General features: G+C 45.4%; 1 protein-coding gene across 1 annotated transcript in view; it reads left to right on the top strand.

The window, feature by feature from the left end:
- Window positions 1–19,162, top strand: part of JCAD (junctional cadherin 5 associated) — a 46,523-nt gene extending 27,361 nt beyond the window's left edge. Inside the window, exons 3-4 of the mRNA XM_017869715.1 lie at window positions 2,178–5,935; window positions 14,054–19,162. Coding sequence (XP_017725204.1) covers window positions 2,178–5,935; window positions 14,054–14,088 — 3,793 coding nt within the window. The 3' untranslated portion in view covers window positions 14,089–19,162. The remainder of the gene's footprint in view (window positions 1–2,177; window positions 5,936–14,053) is intronic.
- Window positions 19,163–21,472: the final 2,310 nt, after the last annotated feature.

The raw sequence follows: 21,472 nt of genomic DNA on the forward strand, positions 1-21,472 counted from the left end.
AGTCAGTTGGGAGATTTTGAAATATACTGGCTTCTCATTAGACCAATTAAATCCAAATATTTGGAGACGGGCCCTGAGCATTGGTATTTTTTAAAGGCTCACAAGGAAATCCTAATGTGTGGCCCAGTGGTGAACAACACCCTGCATTTGATACTACCATTTCCTGCCTTGCAGAGAGTTTCACCCCATGAACAGGGCTCCCCTCTTCCTCTAGTCAATCTCAATGTGAGCCCTAGCAGTGTTTCCCAAAATTCAGGGGATAAGAATCCTCTGAAGTGCTTGTTAAAAATACAGATGGGGCCGGGTGCAGTGGCTCACTCCTGTAATCCCAGCACTTTGGGAGGCCGAGGTGGGCAGAAGACTTGAGGTCAGGAGTTGGAGACCAGCCTGGCCAACATGGAGAAACCTCGTCTCTACTAAAAATACAAAAATTAGCGGGGTGTGGCGGCAGGCGCCTGTAATCCCAGCTACTCGGGAGGCTGAGGCACAAGAATTGCTTACACCCAGGAGGTGGAGGTTGCAGTGAGCTGAGATTGTGCCACTGCACTCTAGCCTGGGCGAAAGAGCGAGACTCAGTCTCAAAAAAACAAAACAAAACAAAACAAAAAACAAACAGATGGGCCAGGTGTGATGCTTCATGTCTGTAATCCCAATGCATGAGGAGGCTGAGGTGGGAGGATTTCTTGAGGCCAGGAGATCAAGGCCAAACTGGACAACACAGCAAAACCCCATGTCTACAAAAACATCTTAAAAATTAGCAAGGCATGGTGAAGTATGTGTAGTCAGTCCCAGCTACTTGGGAGGCTGAAGTGGAAGGATTGCTTGAGCCCAGGAGTTTGAGGCTGCAGTGAGCCATGATTACACCACTGCACCCAGCCTGGGTGATAGAGTAAGACCCTGTCTCAAAAATAAAAATATAAATACAAATGCCTGGGCCCTAACCCAGACCTACCAAGTCTGAACTTTCAGAGGGAGAGACTTGGTAATGTGTATATTTTACAAGCTCACTGGGTGATGCTTACCATCAGAGAGATGAGGGGACTCTGCTAGAGACATCTTTCTTAGTCTTGGCTGCACACTGGGAATCCCTGGGGACACTTGGAGAATATCAGATGCCTGGTTGCCTCCCCCTGCATTTACCACCCACACGTCTTAAGATTGTAATGTAATGTGTCTAGGATACAGCCTGGCATCTGGATTTTTGAAGTCCTCCTGGATTCTAATGTGCAGTCAGAGTGAACAACCACCAGCAATGATGATTCTCAAAGTAAGGCCCTGGGACCAGCAGCATCAGCATCACCTGGGAACTTGTAGATTATAGAGCCCCTCTCCAGCCCCTCTCCAGATGAGAAGCTGGGGATGGGACCCAGCAATCTGTGTGTTAGCAATTCCAGTACTCAGTGATTCTGATTCTCACTAAAAGTTTCAGAACCCCTGCTGAAAAGCAGTGTTTTTAAAAGCAGGTTCCCAGATTCCCTCCCAGAGATTGCACAGAATGTCTGGACTGAGCCAGCAATATGCTGCAAGTGGTCCAAGACCACACCTTGAAAAATGCTGCTGTATGGTTAACCCTCATTCCCTTGGGCATTTTTTTGGTCTTCTTATGAGGCAGGGTCTCACTGTTGCCCAGGATGGAGTGCAGTGATGCCATCACAGCTCACTGCAGCCTCCATCTCCTGGGCTCTAGCAATTCTTCTACCTCATCCTCTGGAGTTGCTGAGATAGGTGGGCACTACCATACCTGGCTGATTTTTAAATTTTGTGTAGAGACAGGGTCTTACTATGTTGCACAGGCTGGTCTCGAACTCCTGGCCTCAAGAGATTCTCCCACCTTGGCCTCCCAAAGTGTTGGGATTACAAGCATGAACCATGGTGCCCAGCCTCCCACCGAACATTTTAATGTTTATAAGGACCTTGACATCTCTGGAGTATGCCCAACATCCCTGTATTCTTGTGGGTTGCCCACTGCTGCCCCTTCTTGGCCCTTGATGCCAAAACATGTGGCTGTCTTCCAACCATAATTAATGGGATATGTTTTCTTTCAAGCTGGCAAGTACTGTGGCTGGGAACCAAGTTTTCCAAGTTGCTGACCTGAGTTTGACTTCGAATGCCAGTCACAGAAGCAGATGAAGACATATTTCTTCTGTGCCTAACGTCTGTGACTCTTTGTTTTGTAGGTTTTATAATCAACCCACCTCAGCATGGTCCTCTCATCCCCCCACTGGTAACGACCAAGCCTACCGGAGGAGAGGACGGCAAGAAGCCAGGAGCCAGAAGCCGAGGGAGCATGAAAACCTGGAGGCCAGAGGAATGGCCCAAGCTCACAGCCTGCCTGTCCACATGAGGGAGGGTCCGTGGGAAGTTGGAGGAAGGTCAGAGCATGTGATGAAGAAGCCAGTTTGGGAAGAAGAATTGAGAATGTCGGGTCCTGCCAAGTGGCAGAATGTCAGCCTGGAAAGTTGGAACCAGTCAAGGAAATTAGGGAGGCAGATGTCTGATGGGGATGGGGAGAGACTGTTTCAAGACCTGTACCCATTCATTCAAGGAGAACACGTGTTGAATTCTCAAAACAAAGGGAAATCCCGCTCACTGCCTAGAGTTCTTTCCCCCGAGAGTCTGAGTTGCACCGACATTCCCATTCCATTCAATGAAAGACATTCACCTAAAATGCCACCATATCCTCCCACTTGCACACCGAATTTGGACTCCACGAGGAATTCTGAGAAGGGTGGCAGCTCAGCCCCATTTCCCCGGCCTAAGTTTGGGAGGCCCCTCAAGCCCCCATCTTACAGCTCGCACCAGCAGTCTAGGGGAGGAGCGGACAGCAGTGACTCTCAGGACAGCCAGCAGATGGACGCCTATGTCCCCAGGCATGAGCTCTGCCTGTCCGACCCTGGATTGGAACCTCCAGTGTATGTGCCTCCGCCCTCATACAGATCGCCCCCACAGAACATCCCAAACCCCTACCTGGAAGACACAGTGCCCATAAATGTATGTGGTGATCACAGTCAACAGCAGTCTCCGACCGAGAAGGCTGGGGCCAGCGGTCAGCCTCCTTCGGGCCCCCCTGGAACTGGGAATGAGTACGGTGCGAGCACCCGCTCGCCTCAGGGGCTCCCTGCACACCCCCGACCCGTCACTGCCTACGATGGCTTCGTTCAGTACATTCCCTTTGATGATCCACGGTTACGACATTTTAAACTAGCTCAGCCCCAGGGTTTCTGTGAAGACATAAAGCTTGACGATAAATCATATAACTCCAGTCCTGTCACTGCCCAAGAGCTGGCTCATGGAGGAATGCAGCCTGATGGTGCCATTTGGAATCCACAGAGCTTAATACCCCTGTCGGGGGATCAGAGAGGCCCGGTCTTGGCCAATCCCAGCCCCCGGTGGCTGTGGGGCCAGCTCCCCGGGGATGGGGAAAACAGTGGCCTCCCTGACCAGAGAGGCCACTGTGTGGCGAGGGGACAGTGGCCTGATGTGAGAGGCAGCCAGCACGGGCACACTGGGAGACAAGTTTCCTCCCCATACTCACAGGGCGAGAGCACCTGCGAAACTCAAACCAAGCTCAAAAAGTTCCAAACTGGGACTCGTACCAAGAACAGTTCAAAGACAAAAATGAATGAGACTATATTTTGTTTGGTTTCTATCCCAGTGAAATCAGAATCACATCTGCCAGATAGAGATATGGACAACAATGACTTAAAGCCCAGTGCTGATCAAAAGAATGGGTCTGATAAGAGCCCGGCTCTGCAAGAACAGAGTCTGCTGAGCATGTCTTCCACCGACCTGGAGTTGCAGGCCCTCACAGGAAGCATGGGTGGGAGAACGGAGTTCCAAAAACAAGATCTAGGGGAACCAGAAGAAGACAGACAAACAAATGACCTCAGTCTCATCCACCTTACAAAGCACAGAGAACTCAAGCATTCTGGCTCTTGGCCAGGGCACCGGTACAGAGATCAGCAAACACAAACCAGTTTCTCCGAGGAACCCCAAAGTTCACAGCTGCTCCCTGGTGCAAAGCCAGGAGGGCCGAGTTATGCCGCTTTGAGTCCAAAACGTTCGGACGCTGCTGCCTCCGAAGCTCAGACGCACACAGCGTTCCCTTCTGGTGATCACAAACAGAGGCCAAGTGCCCGTAACCCGAAAGGCCACAGGTCCCTCAGCCCATCCAGCAACAGTGCTTTCTCAAGGACTTCCTTGTCCGTAGATCAGGCACCGGTGCCAAAAGCAGGCCAAAGTCAGCCCTGCGCGGATGTCCACGGGCGTGGAGCCCACCCTGGGCCTAAGCGGGAGGTGGTGAAGGGGGAGCCCACAGGCCCGTGCAACAGTAAACAACTCTTTGGGCAGTTTCTCCTGAAACCGGTCAGCCGTCGTCCCTGGGATTTGATCAGTCAGTTAGAAAGTTTTAACAAGGAGCTCCAGGAAGAGGAAGAAAGCAGCAGTAGCAGCAGCAGTAGCAGCAGTGAGGAAAGTGAGGCAGAGCCACAGCAGGAGAACCGTGCTCACTGCAGACAGGAGGATGTGGGCTTCCGCAGAAACAGCCTGGAAATGAGGGTTGAGCCACAGCCGAGGGTGTGGGTGCCGGAGAGCCCTGTGTGCAGGTCGGGAAGAGGTAAGAATAAGTCTGAGAGCTGGAGTGAGGAGCTGCAGCCTGGCCACCCACGTGCCTGGCCTCCATCCCCAGGCCGCTTTTGCATGGAAGACGGTGGCGATGCACCTTTGTGGTCAGCAGACGGAAGCATGAGTGCAGAGAAGAGCCACCTGGAGGTTAGCAATGGAATGGATGAGCTGGCAGATAGCCCATTTCCTGTGATGAGAATGTCTTCAAGATCAAGTGATGCAAAACCACTGCCCCCATCCTATCCAGCTAAACCTAGGGAGCCCCAGGAAAGTCAGAAAATCACCAGTGCTTTCAGCTCTGTGAAACCAAGTGAAACGGTCCCTCGGAAGGTTGACAGTGGTGGAGAGAGGAGCACAGGGCTCCCGCTGTCCCTGTCTAACAAGAACCGAGGGCTCTCAGCTCCAGACTTACGGTCTGTGGGGCTCACCCCTGGGCAAGAGCAGGGTGCCAGCGAGCTAGAGGGGTCTTTGGGTGAAGCGAGCACAATAGAAATCCCCCCAGGTGAGTCCTTGCAAGCCAGGGCTGCAAGGATCCTGGGCATTGAGGTAGCAGTGGAGTCCCTCCTGCCGGGCACCCGTATAGTGGGACAGAACCAGCCTGCTGAGCCCGATGCAAGTGCCTACACCCCAGAGTCCCCCCAGGAAGAGTTGCCATCTCGCCCAGCACCGGCAGATGTCCCCAGGGTGTCCACTGATGCCTTTTATGGCAGGAGGAAGTGTGGCTGGACTAAGAGCCCTCTCTTTGTAGGGGACAGGGACAGTGCCAGACGGGCTCCTCAGGCTTTCGAGCACTCAGATGTGGACGGGATTGTCACCAGCACAGACCCCATCCCTGAGCCTGAGCCCAGCCCCTTGGAGTCCAAGTTCTTCGAACGAAAGGATGTGGAGACAAAACCACCCTTCAGGTCCACTTTGTTCCATTTTGTAGAAAGAACTCCAAGTGTGGCAGGCTCAGAAAAGAGACTCAGAAGCCCTTCCAAAGTGATTGAAAGTTTACAAGAGAAACTGGCCTCCCCGCCTAGGAGAGCAGACCCTGACCGCCTGATGAGAATGAAAGAGGTGAGCTCAGTGTCACGGATGAGATTCCTGAGCTTCAGGAATGCCGACTCCCAGGAAGAGGCCGAGGAATTGAAGGCCACCACAAGGGGCCAGGCTGGGCTCCCGGGAGGCCTTGTGTCTCCTGGCAGTGGGGACCGGGCTCAGAGAGTGGACCACTCACTCTCTGTCTCTAAGGGCAGCATCTCCAGGGAAGAGAAGGAGCATCCGGCAGCACAAAAGGAGAAGAGCGTGGATCAAGACTTCTGGTGCCCAGGTGAGAAATCAGGCAGGCAGGCAGGTGCTCGGTATGCATTTGGAGTTTTTAGTCAGTACAGAATACCAGGGTGGTGGATAATGTAAATCTGCATATTCAGAAAAGATCAAGTTGACCCTGGGAATTGTTTTATCAAAAGATTCCTCATTTTTGAATAATTATCCAGAAGCCATCTTTAAACTTCAAGATCTTGCAGCATATTTATTTTATTTTTTTGAGATAGCATCTCACTCTTGTCGCCTGGCTGGAGTGCAGTTGTGCAATCTCTGCTCACTGCAACCTCCGCTGCTTCCTGGGCTCATGCGATCCTCCCACCTCAGTCTCCTGAGTAGCTGGGGCCACAGGCGTGCGCCACCATTTCCAGCTAATTTTTTAACTTTTTTGTAGAGACGAGATCCCACTATGTTACTCAGGCTAGTCTCAAACTCTTGAGCTCAGGTGATCAGAAGAAGAGTTGAGATAAATGTCGAAAGATCCACATCATAAGCCATGGACTGGATGGGACCTTCTGTCATTTAGTCCAAGCCTGCTCCCCTCCCTTCCCCTCCCCTTCCCTTCCTCTCCCCTTCTCCTCCCTTCCCTTCCCACTCTCTCCTTTCCCCTCCCTCCTTTCCTCCTCGCCTCTCTTCTCCTGTCTCCTCCCCTCCTCCTCCTCCCTCTCCCTCTCCTCCTCTCCTCCTCTCCTCCCCCCCTCCACCTCCCCTACTCTTCCCCTTCCCCTCTCCTTCCCCTTCCCCTTCCCCTTCCCTTCCCCTCCACTCCCCTCCCTTCCCCTTGTCTCTCCTTCCCTTTTTTTTCTTTTTGAGACAGAGTCTCACTCTGTTACCCAGGCTGGAATGCAGTGGCACGATCTTGGCTCACTGCAACCTCAGCCTCCTGGGTGCAAGCGATTCTCCTACCTCAGCCTCCCAAGTAGCTGGGACTACAGGCGTGTGTCACCATGCCCAGTTTATTTTTGTATTTTTAGTAGAGACGGGGTTTTGCCATATTGGCCAAGCTGGTCTTGAACTCTTGACCTCAGGTAATCTGCCCTCCTTGGCCTCCCAAAGTGCCAGGATTATGGCGTGAGCCACTGAGCCTGGACCAGTCCAAGCCTTTTTACAGTAAGGGAAAAAGAAAAACTTGGCCCCACAAGTTGAGTTAGAGGAATGCTCTCTCCTGAGCTGGGCCCTTCCGTCTTCCTACCCAGTCTTCAACAGGTGGTTCCGCTCCTCCTACCCCTTTCTATTTTCTGTTTTGAAACCCAAGAATATTGAAGCAGATAGAAAAGAGCCATTGTTTCAGTTGGAAGTAGTCAGAGATTTCTATTGAACAAAAAAATGTACATGGGCACTCTCAAGTTTTCCCCAAATACAGTGGGATTCTTAGGGGTGTTAGCCAGTGTTGTTCCTCTGCTCCTTATGCAAAATACATGATTGAAATAATCCTTCATCGGGGCTCTTTGGATCCTCTAGTTGGACAAGTTGGGGCTTTGCAGTGGTAGAGAATACTGAGAATGTGAAGGCTTTGCCATTGTGGTGGAGAAGAGTTACCTGCCCATTTTTTGAGCAGTCAGGATTTATTGTAGTCTTCAGTGTAATTCCTCTGCAGTCCCCCTTCCTCCTCAAAAAATCTGCCCACTAGACTTTAAGGCTAGTTAAAACTTGTCATAGACTTCTAAAGCAAATTTCTTCATCTATAAAATCAGGATGATTTTCTCAGTCCTACATCTTCCTGAAAATTTTAAGGAGTTTAAAATAAGACAAATAAATCCTGTTATAATAAAATAGCAGTTGGTAAATATTTCTATGTCTCAGTTCATGGACACCTATTTCAGGGAGGTTTTTGATTGTTTTGAGATACAGTCTCAATTTGTTGCCCACGCTGGAGTGCAGTGGCATGATTGTAGCTCGCTGTAGCCTTGAACTCCTAGGCCCAAGCCATTGTCCTGCCTCAGCCTCCCAAGTAGCTGGGACTATAGGCATGCACCATCACACTCAGCTATTTTTTTAGTTATTTGTAGAGATGAGGTCTTGCTACATTGCTCAGGCTGGTCTTGAATTCTTGGCCTCAGGCAATCCTCCTGCCTCAGTTATGGTGCCCAGTCCAGCGAGTATTTGATAACACAGAATTTCCAGTGCAGAAAAGCACTCCCTCATTTTTAGCTTGACTGTTTAGCATGAGAAGGTCCAGTAGGTATCTAAAAACACCCAGGTAATGCAGACTTTCATTTTAGCCGGTTATTAACAACACCTCCCTCATGACCTTTTTGGTTTTTTTTTTTTTATTTTAACCATCGCTACTAACAAGCAGAGCATTTAATTATTTTTTTCTCTTCTCCATCTGATGCATTTGCTAATACACAATAAAATGGCCAAAAATCTGCAGCTAGAGAGCTACTCATGTTGACAGCTTCCTCGGGCATTTTCAAGTACAGTCATGTGTCGCTTAATGGGGCTACACTCTGAGAAATGCATCATTAGTAGTTTCATCATTGTGTGAACGCCATAGAGAGTGCACTTCCACAAACCTAGATGGTAGAATCTACTAAACACCTAGTCTTCCTGGTAGAGCCTATTGGTCCCATGCTGCAAACCTGTACAGGCTGTTACTGTGTAAAATACTGCAGGCAATTGTAACCCAATGGTAAGCATTTGTGTATCTAAATGTATCTAAAGAAAAGGTAGAGGCCGAGCGTGGTGGCTCATGCCTGTAATCCCAGCATTCTGGGAGGCCGAGGCGGGTGGATCACTTGAGGTCAGGAGTTCGAGACTGGTGTGGCCAACATGGTGAAAACCCGTTTCTAACTAAAAACAAAAAAATTAGCCAGGTGTAGTGGCAGTCACCTGTAATCCCAATTACTTGGGAGGCTGAGGCAGGAGAATTGCTTAAACCCGCGAGGCAGAGGTTATAGTGAGCTGAGATTGCACCATTGCACTCCAGCCTCAGCAACAAGAGTGAAACTCCATCTCAAAAAAAAATGCACAGCAAAAATATGGTATAAAATATTAAAAAAAGAAAGGACTACTTTTATAGGACACTCACCATGCATGGAGCTTGCAGAACTGGAAGTTGCTCTGGGCAAGTCAGTGAGTCAGTGGTAACCGAATGTGAAGGCCCAGAGAGTTCCTCTACACTACTGTAGACTTTATAAACCCTGTACACTTAGGCTATACCACATTTGTTTAGAAATTGATTGCACTATGATATGACATCACTAGATGATAGGAATGTTTCAGCTTATTATTGTCTTATGGGACCACTGTCATCTATGTGGCCCGTCATTGACCAAAACATTGTTCTGTGGTGTATGACCATAATTGGAGGGGAGAGCACCATTAGGGACGATTTCTCACATTTGTTTTGCTCAGGTGGCCCTCTATGGGCCTTTCATGTGATGGTCACCAGGCCTCAATATTCAAAATCACTCCTTTTTGAGAACAGCTGAGGTCATGTGATGGAGGTGGTAATACTTTTGACATATGTCCACTTTTCCGCTCACTGTTGCTTCACAAGTTAGAGTAAAGCCTTGTTGTTACGTCACTGATAAGCGCTTGGACTTTGCTTTCCTTTTGATGTATTTAATCATTGTAAACATAAGAATCCTCATCTTTTCCCCACCCCACTGCTGCCCCCGTGACCCCAGCATGCTAGAACTGCTTCATTGCTCCTAAATTTGTAGCCCACTTAAATTCAAGCATCTGTTCTGGAACTGTAACACAAGGCCATGCCATGTCTATTCGCACCACCCCACCCTACACACACACTCTTGTGCCGTGCCTGTTGTATCATCAGGTGTCTTTATTTTAGACTAAAGTTGATGGTTTCAGCTCACATGTCTTTAGTGGTCTTTCATGCCTCTGGCTACGAAATCAGCAGCCCAAAACCAATTCGGGTCACAGATTCCCATCTTTGCTGGATGACTGATGCTCCAATTCGGAAGTGTCATCCCAGGCATTGATCGTACACAGAACCTCCCGGTTCCATCATCCTCTGTTGCAAACCCTGTTAATATGAGTCCAGGGGAAGAATGAGAAGAGATATCTGTGTGAGGCCCAAAATGAGAGAAATCGGGGAAGGCTTCATGATGCCAGATCACGCCATGAGAAGGCTGGACATTAGCACCTCTCCGAGGGCATTAATATGTGAAATGCCCACCAGGGCAGTCCTCAATAAGTTGTCCTCAGCTGAAATGGAACCCACAGGAAACAGGATTCTAAATTCTCCAGGTAACCACCCTACCCTCTAGACCTTTGTTGTCCAATATCGTAGCCCCTCATCACATACAGCTACTGGGCACTTGAAATATGGCTCATGCAAATTGAGATGTGCTGTTAAGTGTAAGATACACACCAGATTCCAAAGATTTAGTGCAAAAAAAGAATCTAAAATGTCTCAATCATTTTTATATATTTTGAATATATTTGGTGAAATATAGTATTTAAATTAATTTTACCTGTTTACTTTTATTTGTTTTAACATAGCTACTAGAAAATTTAAAATAATGATGGTTGGGTGTGGCGGTTCATGATTGTAATCCCAGTACTTTGAGAGGCAGAGGGAGGAGGATCATTTGCGCCCCAACCCAGCCTGGGCAACCTAGCAAGACCCCCATCTCTACACAAAATGAAAAACAAAATTAGGCATGGTAGTGCATGTCTGTAGTCTCAACTACTTGCGAGGCTGAGGCAGGAGGATCGCTTGAGTCCAGGAGTTTAAGGCTGCAGTGAGCTGTGATTGTGCCCCTGCACTCTAACCCAGGTGACAGAGTGAGACCCTGTCTCTAAAAAATAAAGTAATGTTTTGTGGCCCACATTATAATTTTATTGGACCTGGACAGTCCATGAGCTGAAGAAAGAGCCCAGGGGACTGTGGGCAGCAGGCATGTCCCGTGGAGGTGTCTCTAGGGTGCCTGGCACAGAAGACCACGGAAAAGATGTGAGCTGAAATGACCATCTGTAATCTAAAGACACTCGATGGTGGGTACAACACAGCACAGATAATAAGGGTCTTGAAGGGTGTGTGTGTGTGTTGGGTGGGATGGTACAGACAGACATGGCATGGCCTGTTCAGTGCCTAATGTTATGTAATGTGAGGCTTAGCCTAGAAGAAACTAAGCATCTTAATAACAGATGCTCCCACTAGCCGGAAGTGTGACTTCCACACATTCTCATAATTTCGTGACCGCACACCTTATTCTCAATGGAGAAAAAGACACCTTTGCTCACAGGCGGACCCTCTCAGAATGTGAGCACTCTGAGGCTGATTGAGCACAGAAATGAAGCACCCAGCTATTAATGTCTTATATTGTCTCATGGATGTTGTTAAGCATCAACAGTCAGGAAGAACTTATGTGAACTCCCCTTCCTTTTAGCCAGATTATCCCTGCGTGCAGCTGATGATGTTTTAGCAGGTGCAAACTTCTTTTCCTAAATGCAGAGACTATCCCATCTGGTTAGTAATGTAGGGCTTAAAGTACTCTGAACGCTGTCTCCGTCATCACAGTCGTGATACCTGTTGTATCATACATCTGTCTCAGCCAGGTTGTAAAGGAGTGAGGAGGATGTGTAAGACGTTTTGCTGCTGGAGAAACTGGAATGTCTATGGCCTTTTTAATGCACGGTTGTCCAGATAGATTTCAGAAAAGATTGTTTTCGTTTTCTTTTTTTTTTTTTGAGACTGAGTCTCACTCTGTTGCCCAAGCTGGAGTGCGGTGGTGCGATCTCAGCTCACTGCCACCTCCACCTCCCAGGTTCAAGTGATTCTCGTGCCTCAGCCTCCCGAGTAGCTGGAACTACAGGCATGTACCACCACACCTGGCTAATTTTTGTATATTTAGTATTTTAGTAGAGATGGGGTTTTGCCATGTCAGCCAGGCTGGTCTCCAACGCGACCTCAGGTGATTTACCTGTTGCAGCTTCCCAAGGTGTTGGGATTACAGGCATGAGCCACCTCGTTTGGCCAAAAGATTGTTTTTCTAACTTTTCAGATACTTCCAGATTTCCTTTTTTTTTTTCTTTGTTAAGTGAATCACCTTTTTTGACCATGCTGAGCCTTGCTGTTTTTTTTTTCCTTTTTCTTTTTTTCCCAGCTTTATTGAGGCATGATTGACAAAAATTGCATATATTTAAGGTATAGAACACGGTGTTTTGATTCATCTATAGATTGTGAAATGAGTACCCCAGTCAAGGCAGTTAACATAGTCATCTTCTCTCATAGTTACCAGTTTTTGAAGTGTGTTGAGAACATTTGAGATGTAACTCTATTAGCAAATTCCAAGTGTACATGATGGCATTAGTAACTAAAGTCACCATCCTATGCACTCAGTCTCCAGTACTTACTCATCTTATCGCTTAGGGTTTGTAGCCTTTGGCCAGTATTTCCCCTTTTCCTTTACCCCAGCCCCTGGCAACCACCCTTCTAATCTCTGTTACTGTGATTTCAGCTTTTTTTTTTTAAAAAAAAAAAAAGATTCCACATATAGGTGAGATCATGCAGTATTTGTCTTTCTGTGTCTGGCTTTTTTGACTTACCATAATGGCCTTAAGTTTCATCCATGTTGTTGTAAAATGGCAGGATTTGCCTATCTTTTAGGGCTGAATAATATCCCATTGCGTGTGTATATACAATTTCTTTTTTTCTTTTCTTCTTTTTTTTTTTTTTTTTTGAGATGGAGTTTCACTCTTGTTGCCTAGGCTGGAGTGCAATGGCACGATCTCGGCTCACAGCAACCTCCGCCTCCTCGATTCAAGCAATTCTCTTGCCTCAGCCTCCCGAGTAGCTGGGATTACAGGCGTGCGCCACCATGCCCGGCTAATTTTTTGTATTTTTAGTAGAGATGGGGTTTTTGCATGTTGGTCAGGCTGGTCTCGAACTCCCAACCTCAGGTTATCTGCCTGTCTCGGCCTCCCAAAGTGCTGGGATTACGGGCGTGAGCCACCATGCCCAGCTATACAATTTCTTTATCCGTACTTCCAGTGATGAAAACCTCGATGATTAGGTAGTTTCCTATCTTGGCCATTGTAAATAATGCTGCAGTGAACTTGGCTATTGTAAATAATGCTGTAGTGCAGGTATCTCTTCCATACTGATGTCCTTTCCTTTGGATACATACCCAGTCATGGGATTGCTGGATCATATGGTAGTTCTATTTTTAATTTTTTTTGAGGAACTTCCATAATGTTTCCATAATGGTTGTACTCCTTCCAGATTGCTTAAACATTTTTTCTTTAAAAATTAAGAAGCCTTTGAGCTGCTATGGCAGGAAAATCTTACCACAGGAGGTGCACGCATGAGCCTTAGGTTTGTCTGGATTCCAGACAGACATCTGTGAATTGGAGGTTGTGGGACTTGGCAGCGCCCAGCAGCAGCAGTAGTGGCAGTTTAGGATGATTGCTCTTTTGCATGGTGTCCCGTTTTAGAAATCCAGGTCATCTGGGCACAGATTGGGATTTTTCCATTGCCGGCAGTAGAATGGATCAGTGTGAGGGCCCAGACTGGTACACACCTGTGTTAGAAGGCTCTAGAAGCCTTCCACTGACAGGTGAGCATCCAGCCCTGGGGCTGCCTGCTGGTCAGTGGTGATGAGAGACAGAAAGCCTCTCTTTGCCAGCCAGGCAGTCAGGATTTGAGGATCCTCACGCCTTCAAGGGACAGCGTTTGATCACAAAGATGCATATTCTAAAGCAAGCTTTCTTTTGAGCTGTAACTTACCAAAAAAAAAAAAAAAAAAAAAAAAAAAAAAAGAAGAAGAAGAAAGAAAGATAAGACTTCTACCTTAATATCAGCCAGATAAGATATCTACCTTAATATCAGCCAAACACATCACTGCCAGTTTGGAAACACTGCGTTTAAAGTGACGTATATTCCACGGTGAACAGGAAGGAGCCGCCGAAGTATTAAGCAGTTCATATTTTCCCATCTGTGTTTGGGTAATGACTATGCACATTCCTTGAAAACAGGCCTTTTTGGCAAATTTGTTTTACTCCTTAGTGAAAACATTATTGTTAAAATGTCCAAAAATTAACCTTTATACATTTGTAGCTTTTGTTCCCTAGACAAATTTGTGGTCTAAGGATTAAACAGAAAATAGAGCAGTTGAATATACCGCTGATTTTCTTTTCTCTTCTTTTTTTACAGATTCCTATGACCCTAGCAGAGTGGAGAGGGTGTGAGGAAATGCTGGCGGAGCTTGCATTCCGTTGCTAATTGAGTATTCTCAAGGAGCTGAGAAATGTAGTCTATCAGCCCACTTCCCCATGTAGAAGCTGGAAGCTGCTGGGTTTTTAGCATCCTGATAACATTCTTTACCACTGCCACTAGGAAACTTGCCATCCTCTCAGAATTGCTTTGTGGCGATAAAGCGATCGTCCGTTGAAACCATCTGTTTTTATAGCATGAAGATTTAATGCCTATAATTAGGAAGGAGTTTTCACAGAAACCCTCCCTCATGACAGATTTGACCAAGCTGGTAAATAGTTGGTGTTGCTCTCGTTCTGGGTGAAGATTTCAACATGGAAGATCTAGCAAATGCTTTGGAAAGGCCTGTGAATGGTGTGCTCCCCTCTGTGTCTCCATGGCCTGCAGTACATGCTCTTGTGAAGGAGTTTGGGACACAGGCTATTGCCTGGCGTTTCAGCACTTCCAGTTTAGGGGAAATGTGAATCAATAGGTATGATCCATTTCTAATCAATTTGACCTTCTGCTGCTGGAAGTCACTTTACTTATAAGTAACTTGCCAACAGAGAATAAAAGCAATATCTTTTAAGTTCCTGAGAAATTAAAACTTGTATTGTAATATACTAAGAGTATTATTTATCTGGCAGTGAAATATTTTGATCAGTTGCAAACATGCCATTGTCTGCTTTGCACTCAGTATTATCTATTTTTATTTTCTGTATGGGTATTTAGAAATTCTTTATATGAAAATAATTGCTGGTTTAAAATAGACCATTTTAACAAAGTGACTATTTCTTTTACGAAAATGCTATTTTCTATGATGTAAACAATTGTTAGGCGGCAGATTTTAAGGAAGTATTATTTTATTTAAGAGTCTGTATCCCTTTGTGTGAGAGGAACCCAAAGAGGGTTCACTTTTGCTTTAAAGCTCTGTCTCTTACCCACTGACAACTCTGCTACTTTTATTTTATCTTAGAAAATGTCAATATAGACATATCACAGGGTTAATAAAATAAACTTTTCACAAAGATTTTTGTACAAATGTAGCTATCAGGTTATATTTGAAAATAACCCTCTCAAAACCAGCCAACATTGTTATGACAATTTTTGCTGCCATATCAACTAGAATTACCAAAAAACATAGTTTTATCTTTGTATGTGTGTGGGGATCTGCCCTGAAACCATGCTTTTCTCCCCACCCCGCCATGCCACCCCTTTAGAGAAATACGTATTTTTTATCTAGAATGATCTTGAATTAGTCTCTGCATATTTTTAGAAAGTGCTTGGGGACGTTATATATATGCCATTACAAAAGTATTATGAGGCCTATGTATTCTACTGTGTTTAATATTGCATTAACCTGCACAAAGTTTATGCATTTTTTCCTTCTTTCTAAGTAAGGTATTCTTGATAGCTAACATTCCCTAAATCATTGCCCTTCCCTCCCTGCCTTCCTTCCTTCCTTCCTTCTTTCCTTTCTTCCTTCCTCCCTCCCTCCCTCCCTCCTTCCCTTACTACCTCTTGCCCTCCTTCCTTACCCCGTCCTCCTTTTCCTTTTTATTTTTTTTCCCCTTCTCTTTCATTTTATTTTCTTTTAGAGAAACCACCTTATCTATTTTTAGACATTTCAAATTCCTAAAATGTGAACCGTTGGGTGATCTCTCCTTTGGCCCTAAAACGGCTGGCCTGGCTCTCCCGGCCTGTTCTCATCTGCACCGTATGATTTTATTTCATAACAACTTTATGTATTTGGACTGTAACAAACAAAACAGAATCTAAGTCGCCCCAAAAAATCTTTCCAAATCTTTTCAAAATACTTATCTGCAGTCCAGAATTCAGCTCTTATGAAAAGTTAGAGTGCACTCCAGCTTTCACAGCAGCAGTATGCGGAGGAAAGAAAAAGCTCCTCTTCCCAGGAAAAATTGAGTGGGGAAGAGTTCAGACACTGTTGTCGTTGGTGAATCATTCAAGTCACCTGGTAGTACCAAGTAAGGGCTGAGGCGCCTGGAGGTCTTTGTGGGGTCTTACTTCCCTCTTTAAATGCAAACGTAAGAAGGTATATGTGTATATACATTTAGGTACGTGCACATGTATACATGTACGTGTACGCATACATACCCATACATGTATATGAACTCCATTCTGACTTCCTCTGAAATTTTGTTGATACCATCTAAATACCTCTTTGAATCAAAATAACTGAATTTTAGTTCATTCCTCAAGAGAAAGAGAAGGATCCCCGAGGAAAGAAAACTGTTGTACCTTCTGTGATTCTCAAACCAAACTGCAATGCCCTTCTGTTTTGTTATCTTAAACTGTTACATCTTTCTGAAACCATTCTGAATTAAGTTGAAATTATCAACATTTATACTTTAACTGTTCTAAACTTAAGCCTACATGTAAATCTTTTTGGGGGAAAGGTAACTTTAAAAGTTTAACTTGAAAATTTGACCTTTAAACTTTCATATTCTAAGGTAAATAATAGCCTATAACCAGCAACAGCTTTCCCAGAGGTCTTGAATTTAACACTAATTATTCAGTTGCTTCTATTTCTCGTACATACATAACTTTGTTATTTTTTTGTGGCTGGAAGAAAAAGTTTCTATATTTTGTATTTGTCTTTGTTGTTCTCATGCACACAGTTTACTGTTGGTGTTTAATAATTTGGAGCTCATAAAATTAAAAGTTGTAATTTTGACCACTTGGACTAAAAATTATATGAGGGATTACATGTGCAATGGATTAGTATTTCTTGATTTGCAAAAGAAGGGATAAATGATGGTAATTTAGCTCAAATTGCCTTTCTGTGAAGAAAATTTCTGAATGACTGAAAACCAAATATCTATATTATCACTTTCAACCTCATGTTTCTGCAAACTACAGAAAAACTCCTCACTGGCAATGCACCCAGCCGCTGATTGGGTTTTCAGGATTATGTCCATGTGCATAACTGCTTGGATTTCTTCTTTTAAAGTCCCTAAAACATGAATCTGTTCTTCGAGATCCTGGTTTCCTTAGCAGAGTTCCTTGCTGGTTTCATTCATGTGGAAATTCTAAGTAGAACTTTGGCTGCCCCATTTTACTGTTGGTGAAGGGCCATTGTTAATGGAAGTTTGTGTTTTAAAACTCAGATGACTCTGAAACCAGACCCTGATCATTTTTTTTGTGGTAGCAAAATGACTTATTCTGACAGCATCTCGGTTTAGGGCTTCTGAAGAAAAAGGATGAAGCTGATCAGTTGAAACAACTACTTTCTCAACTCAGAGGCAGAAGGGTCTGATGGAAGACAGCATTCACCTGCCTTTCATCCTGTGACTCCCAAAGATCATGTTTGTGTGTTCTGGCTGAGTTTTTTATTATCGTTTGTTTTAAATGATTAAATAATACACGATTAAATGTCAGGATAGCATCTCTTGCAAAGGGACCAGTGCAGCAGAATTGTCTCTCTCTCCGTATTTGAGCTTAGAGAAACATTTCCCATGTCGTAAGTTCTTAGAAGCAATTAGTTTAGCGTTTAGGAGCATTGTTCTACCAGACCCATTTGTGCAGGGGAGATGAAGCTTAAAAGATGGGATGTGGGGTGGGAGTGTGTTTCTTAAGCCAAAGCTGTTGCAGGCCTGGGGATTTTGCTTTTCTTTTGTTTTGTTTTTGACTGCAGATTCTGTACATCTGTCTGTGGGAGGAGAGTTGCTACTCAGGACAGGATTTAAGAGACACATTCCAGTGACCTTTAAGAATCTGCATGGCGGGAGGTCCTTCTCCAGGAGTGTGGGTTGGTCCACTCTGGGACCCACCACACTAAGAAGGGGGAGATGATAAAATAACATTAAAGGAAGAATGGCCTCCAGCCTGCAGGTTTTGTTGGAAAGAAATAAAAAGGGAGTCATTAAGACCATAAATTCAGATTGAGGCCTCTTGAAAAGGTTGATGTGGGCTAGCAACCTGCCCGTCGAAACAGTCCTTGGTTCATCAGCCGTGTGAGGAGGCAGCCAAGGCTCCTGCAGATTCCTGACTGACCTCGGAAAGCCTCTGTGATACTTGTGTGTACAAATACAGCAGAGGACCGGGAGGTCCTTGTTCTGTGGTCTCTGCTTAGTGACTGAAACTTAAACCCAAAGGCAAGTCCAGATTGTCTGGCCGTTCATCCCCATGCCTTGAAGCAAGTGAGGAGGAACCCTTTCCGTATGAAAAGCAGGCCCTGCTAGGGCTTACAACCAAGCCAAAGGACCACCTCTTCTTTCTTCCACCTTCCTTCACCCCTGCCCTGCAGCAGAGCCGAGATGTGAGATATTCATTGCCATGGAGCAAGGAGACAAAGGCAAGTTCAAGTTGAGAAGCATATGGCAGCAAACAAAAATGAAAACAATATGTCCCAGCCAGGAGGAAAAGCAGTCATTTCCAGATTATAAAAATCAATGAAATACTCTCCACCTGGGTCAGCTGAAATTTGAGCCCTCACAGGCCTGTAAGAGAAGTTAAGCAGAAACATCTCAGGGGGACTTCTAAAATTTGGTGAAGACAAGGCCTTGCAACCCCAAAGAAACTTTTTTTCCCCCCCTTGAAACACGGTCTTGCTCTGTTGCCCAGCCTGGAGTGCAGCGGTGCGGTCATGGCTCACTGCAGCCTCAAGCTCCTGGGCTCAAGCACTATCCCCACCTCAACCTCCTCAGTAGCTGGGACTACAGGTGTGCACCACCGTGCCCAGCTAACCACAGAAACTTTCATCTGTTTATTCTTTCTTTGGGCACCATTAATACCTAAGACAGGTGGAAAGGGTCCCAGAAAGACACAATTGGTAATGGCCGATTGCTGGCTGCAGTCACCGCCCCCAGATCAGGCTGGTACAGGATGCCTTAAGGTGATGAGAAGTGAGGGTGCATGAAGAATAATGAGTACAGGGAAGAGAGAAACAGGACAAAGCAACACATAAAATGCCGGCAAAGCACAGATGAATGTCTTCAAGAAGCTCTTGTATTTCTCTGCACAATGTAAATATCCTTGCTGTTTCAGGATGGTGGCTGGCCTGCTCAGTAACATACATGTTCCAAATAAAGATTTTGCATGAAAGTACCTATGTCTGTTGTCTTTTACTGTGGGTGCAAGAGCTGCCCTAGAGGCTGGTTCCTGAAGGGCAGCAGCTCAGATGGTGTGGGTAATGCAGGGACAGGTAGCCCACAGGGTTCCAGCACCTTTGGTCTCCACCAGGATTTCCTGGGAGTTAAAGCTCCTCTTTACATCTCCCCCAAGGCTTACTGACATTGTGGAAAGAGGCCAAGAGTTAATTTGGGGACTGGGTGTGAATATTGACTCTCAATAACCATGTGGCCTTGTACATATCACATCCCTGGCTTCTGTGTCCTCCCCAGCCTCTCCTACCAAAAGAACATCAGAATCCAATATACAGAGAACCTCCAGCACATTGTGGGTGTCGAGTGCATGGAAAATGAAGCTAGAGCAGTGCCTTCTGGGTAAAATACTTGCCTGGCAGTGTTGTAGGTTTTACCCTCCAGGCTTCTGTCTTCTTGTAGGGCAGTTCTGGGAGGGAGGGAGACTCGGTGCAACATCATACTCTCCAATCGTTTCTATTGTCAGACCAATAAAACTCTAAGCTGTTGTTTCTGAGTTTTTAAAAACATGGTCCTTCTTTCCAGTGTAGGCTTCCTCTCTCTCCCGTAAGCTTTTGTAAGCTGTTTTCCTCATTTCTTCCTTGGCTCCACGTGTGCAGAGCCCCAAAGCTTGAGGATCCCAGGGCCCTCTAGGTAGTCTGAAATTTCAGATCACATTGAGATGTGGGTTTTAAAGTAAGGACTATCCCCTAGTTGGTTGATAATTGAATCCACATATTAAAATATAACTGAAAAAATCCCTAGACCACATTCATGCTAGAAGATGAAACACACAACCCAGGAATTGGGGGACTCATCCTGGGCCTGGCTCTGCCATTAACTAGCTGTGACATTGACGCCGTTTCCCTGGAACACTTCATCCTGTAAGTGGAGAGGGGAATTGAGCTAAGTTAGCTGGTTTCTTCCAACTCTAAGCTTATATAACTATTTTCTGGCAAACCTGAAAGTCCATAGGGTCTTTTGTCCTGCCAGAAGGGTTCAAGAGTAAAACAATTGGAAAACTACGTCTGTACGTGACTGCGGACTGGGTCATGGCCAGGGTGGGAGTCCTGCCATTTCTCTCACCAGGGTGGTCCACTTCCCCCATTCCAGTAACTTATCATGTGTCTCCCCATCACCGTCGCTATGGCCCAGCCAAGGGACTGACACTATTGAATTCTCCCGACATGTTTTTCTTACGTTAGGGCAGGGCACTGGGGTGTTTATAAACTGGGCAGTCAGCCCAAGGCATTAATCTGCAGTCACCCACATAGACTGCTTTTCTCACTATTTGGCTGCTGGGGTCCTTTTAAATGTACTTAGTTTTGGAGATATTTGTGTCTCACCAGCTAAATCGCCTTTCTGCTTCTACCCCACACACCAGTGTTTCCCCAAGTGGTCAGCTTGCAATTGACTGGCTGGAAAAGCTGCCAGTCCTACATTGCTTAGGGTTTGGGGGACCAAAACTCCATGGGAAACTGAGTGCTAACCCATATGAGCTCCAGGGGGCCTCTGGTTTGGTTTCTGCTGGAAAGCCCAGCTTTTCTTGGAGTTAGAGGAGATTTATTCTGGAGACCCTGGTCACTGTTTCTTCTCTTGACTTCCCCACTCTGTCCTGTACATTTACCATGGTTGTTTGTTTGTTTTAATTTTTTTTAATTTTAGAGATGGAGTTTTGCCATCTTTCCCAGCCTAGTCTCAAACTCCTGGGCTCAGGGGATCTGCCTGCCTTAGCCTTCCGAAGGGCTGAAATTGCAGGTGTGAGCTACCACACCGGGGCCAACCATGGAACCATGGGTATTTCTACCTAATCTAACTCCACTGGTATATATATATATATATATATATATATATATATTTATGTGTGTATATACATGTTTCTGGAGATATATATCTTCAATACTGTGTATACGTGGGTTTATTTCTGAGTTCTGTTTTTTATATTCCACTGACCTCTATGCCTATCATTTCACTAATTCCATAGTCTCTTGATTACTATAGGTTTAATTTAAATCTTAAAATCAGGTAGCTTGTCTTTCAACTATCTTTTTTAATTTTAAACTTGTTTTGGTAATCTAAATTGAATTTTCATATAAATTTTAGAATAAATTTGTCAACTTCATTCACAAAATTATATTTGATTTTTGATTGGCACTTGATTTTATTGATAGATAATTTGTAAAGAATTGGCATCTTAACAATACTGTGTTGCAGTTGATGAACACAGACTGTCTAGGTCTTCTTTAATTTCTCTAAGTAGAGCTCTGTAGTGTTC

This window comes from Rhinopithecus bieti, unplaced genomic scaffold (genome assembly GCF_001698545.2).
Source record: "Rhinopithecus bieti isolate Rb0 unplaced genomic scaffold, ASM169854v2 scaffold_758, whole genome shotgun sequence".
NCBI classification, from domain to species: Eukaryota; Metazoa; Chordata; class Mammalia; order Primates; family Cercopithecidae; genus Rhinopithecus; species Rhinopithecus bieti.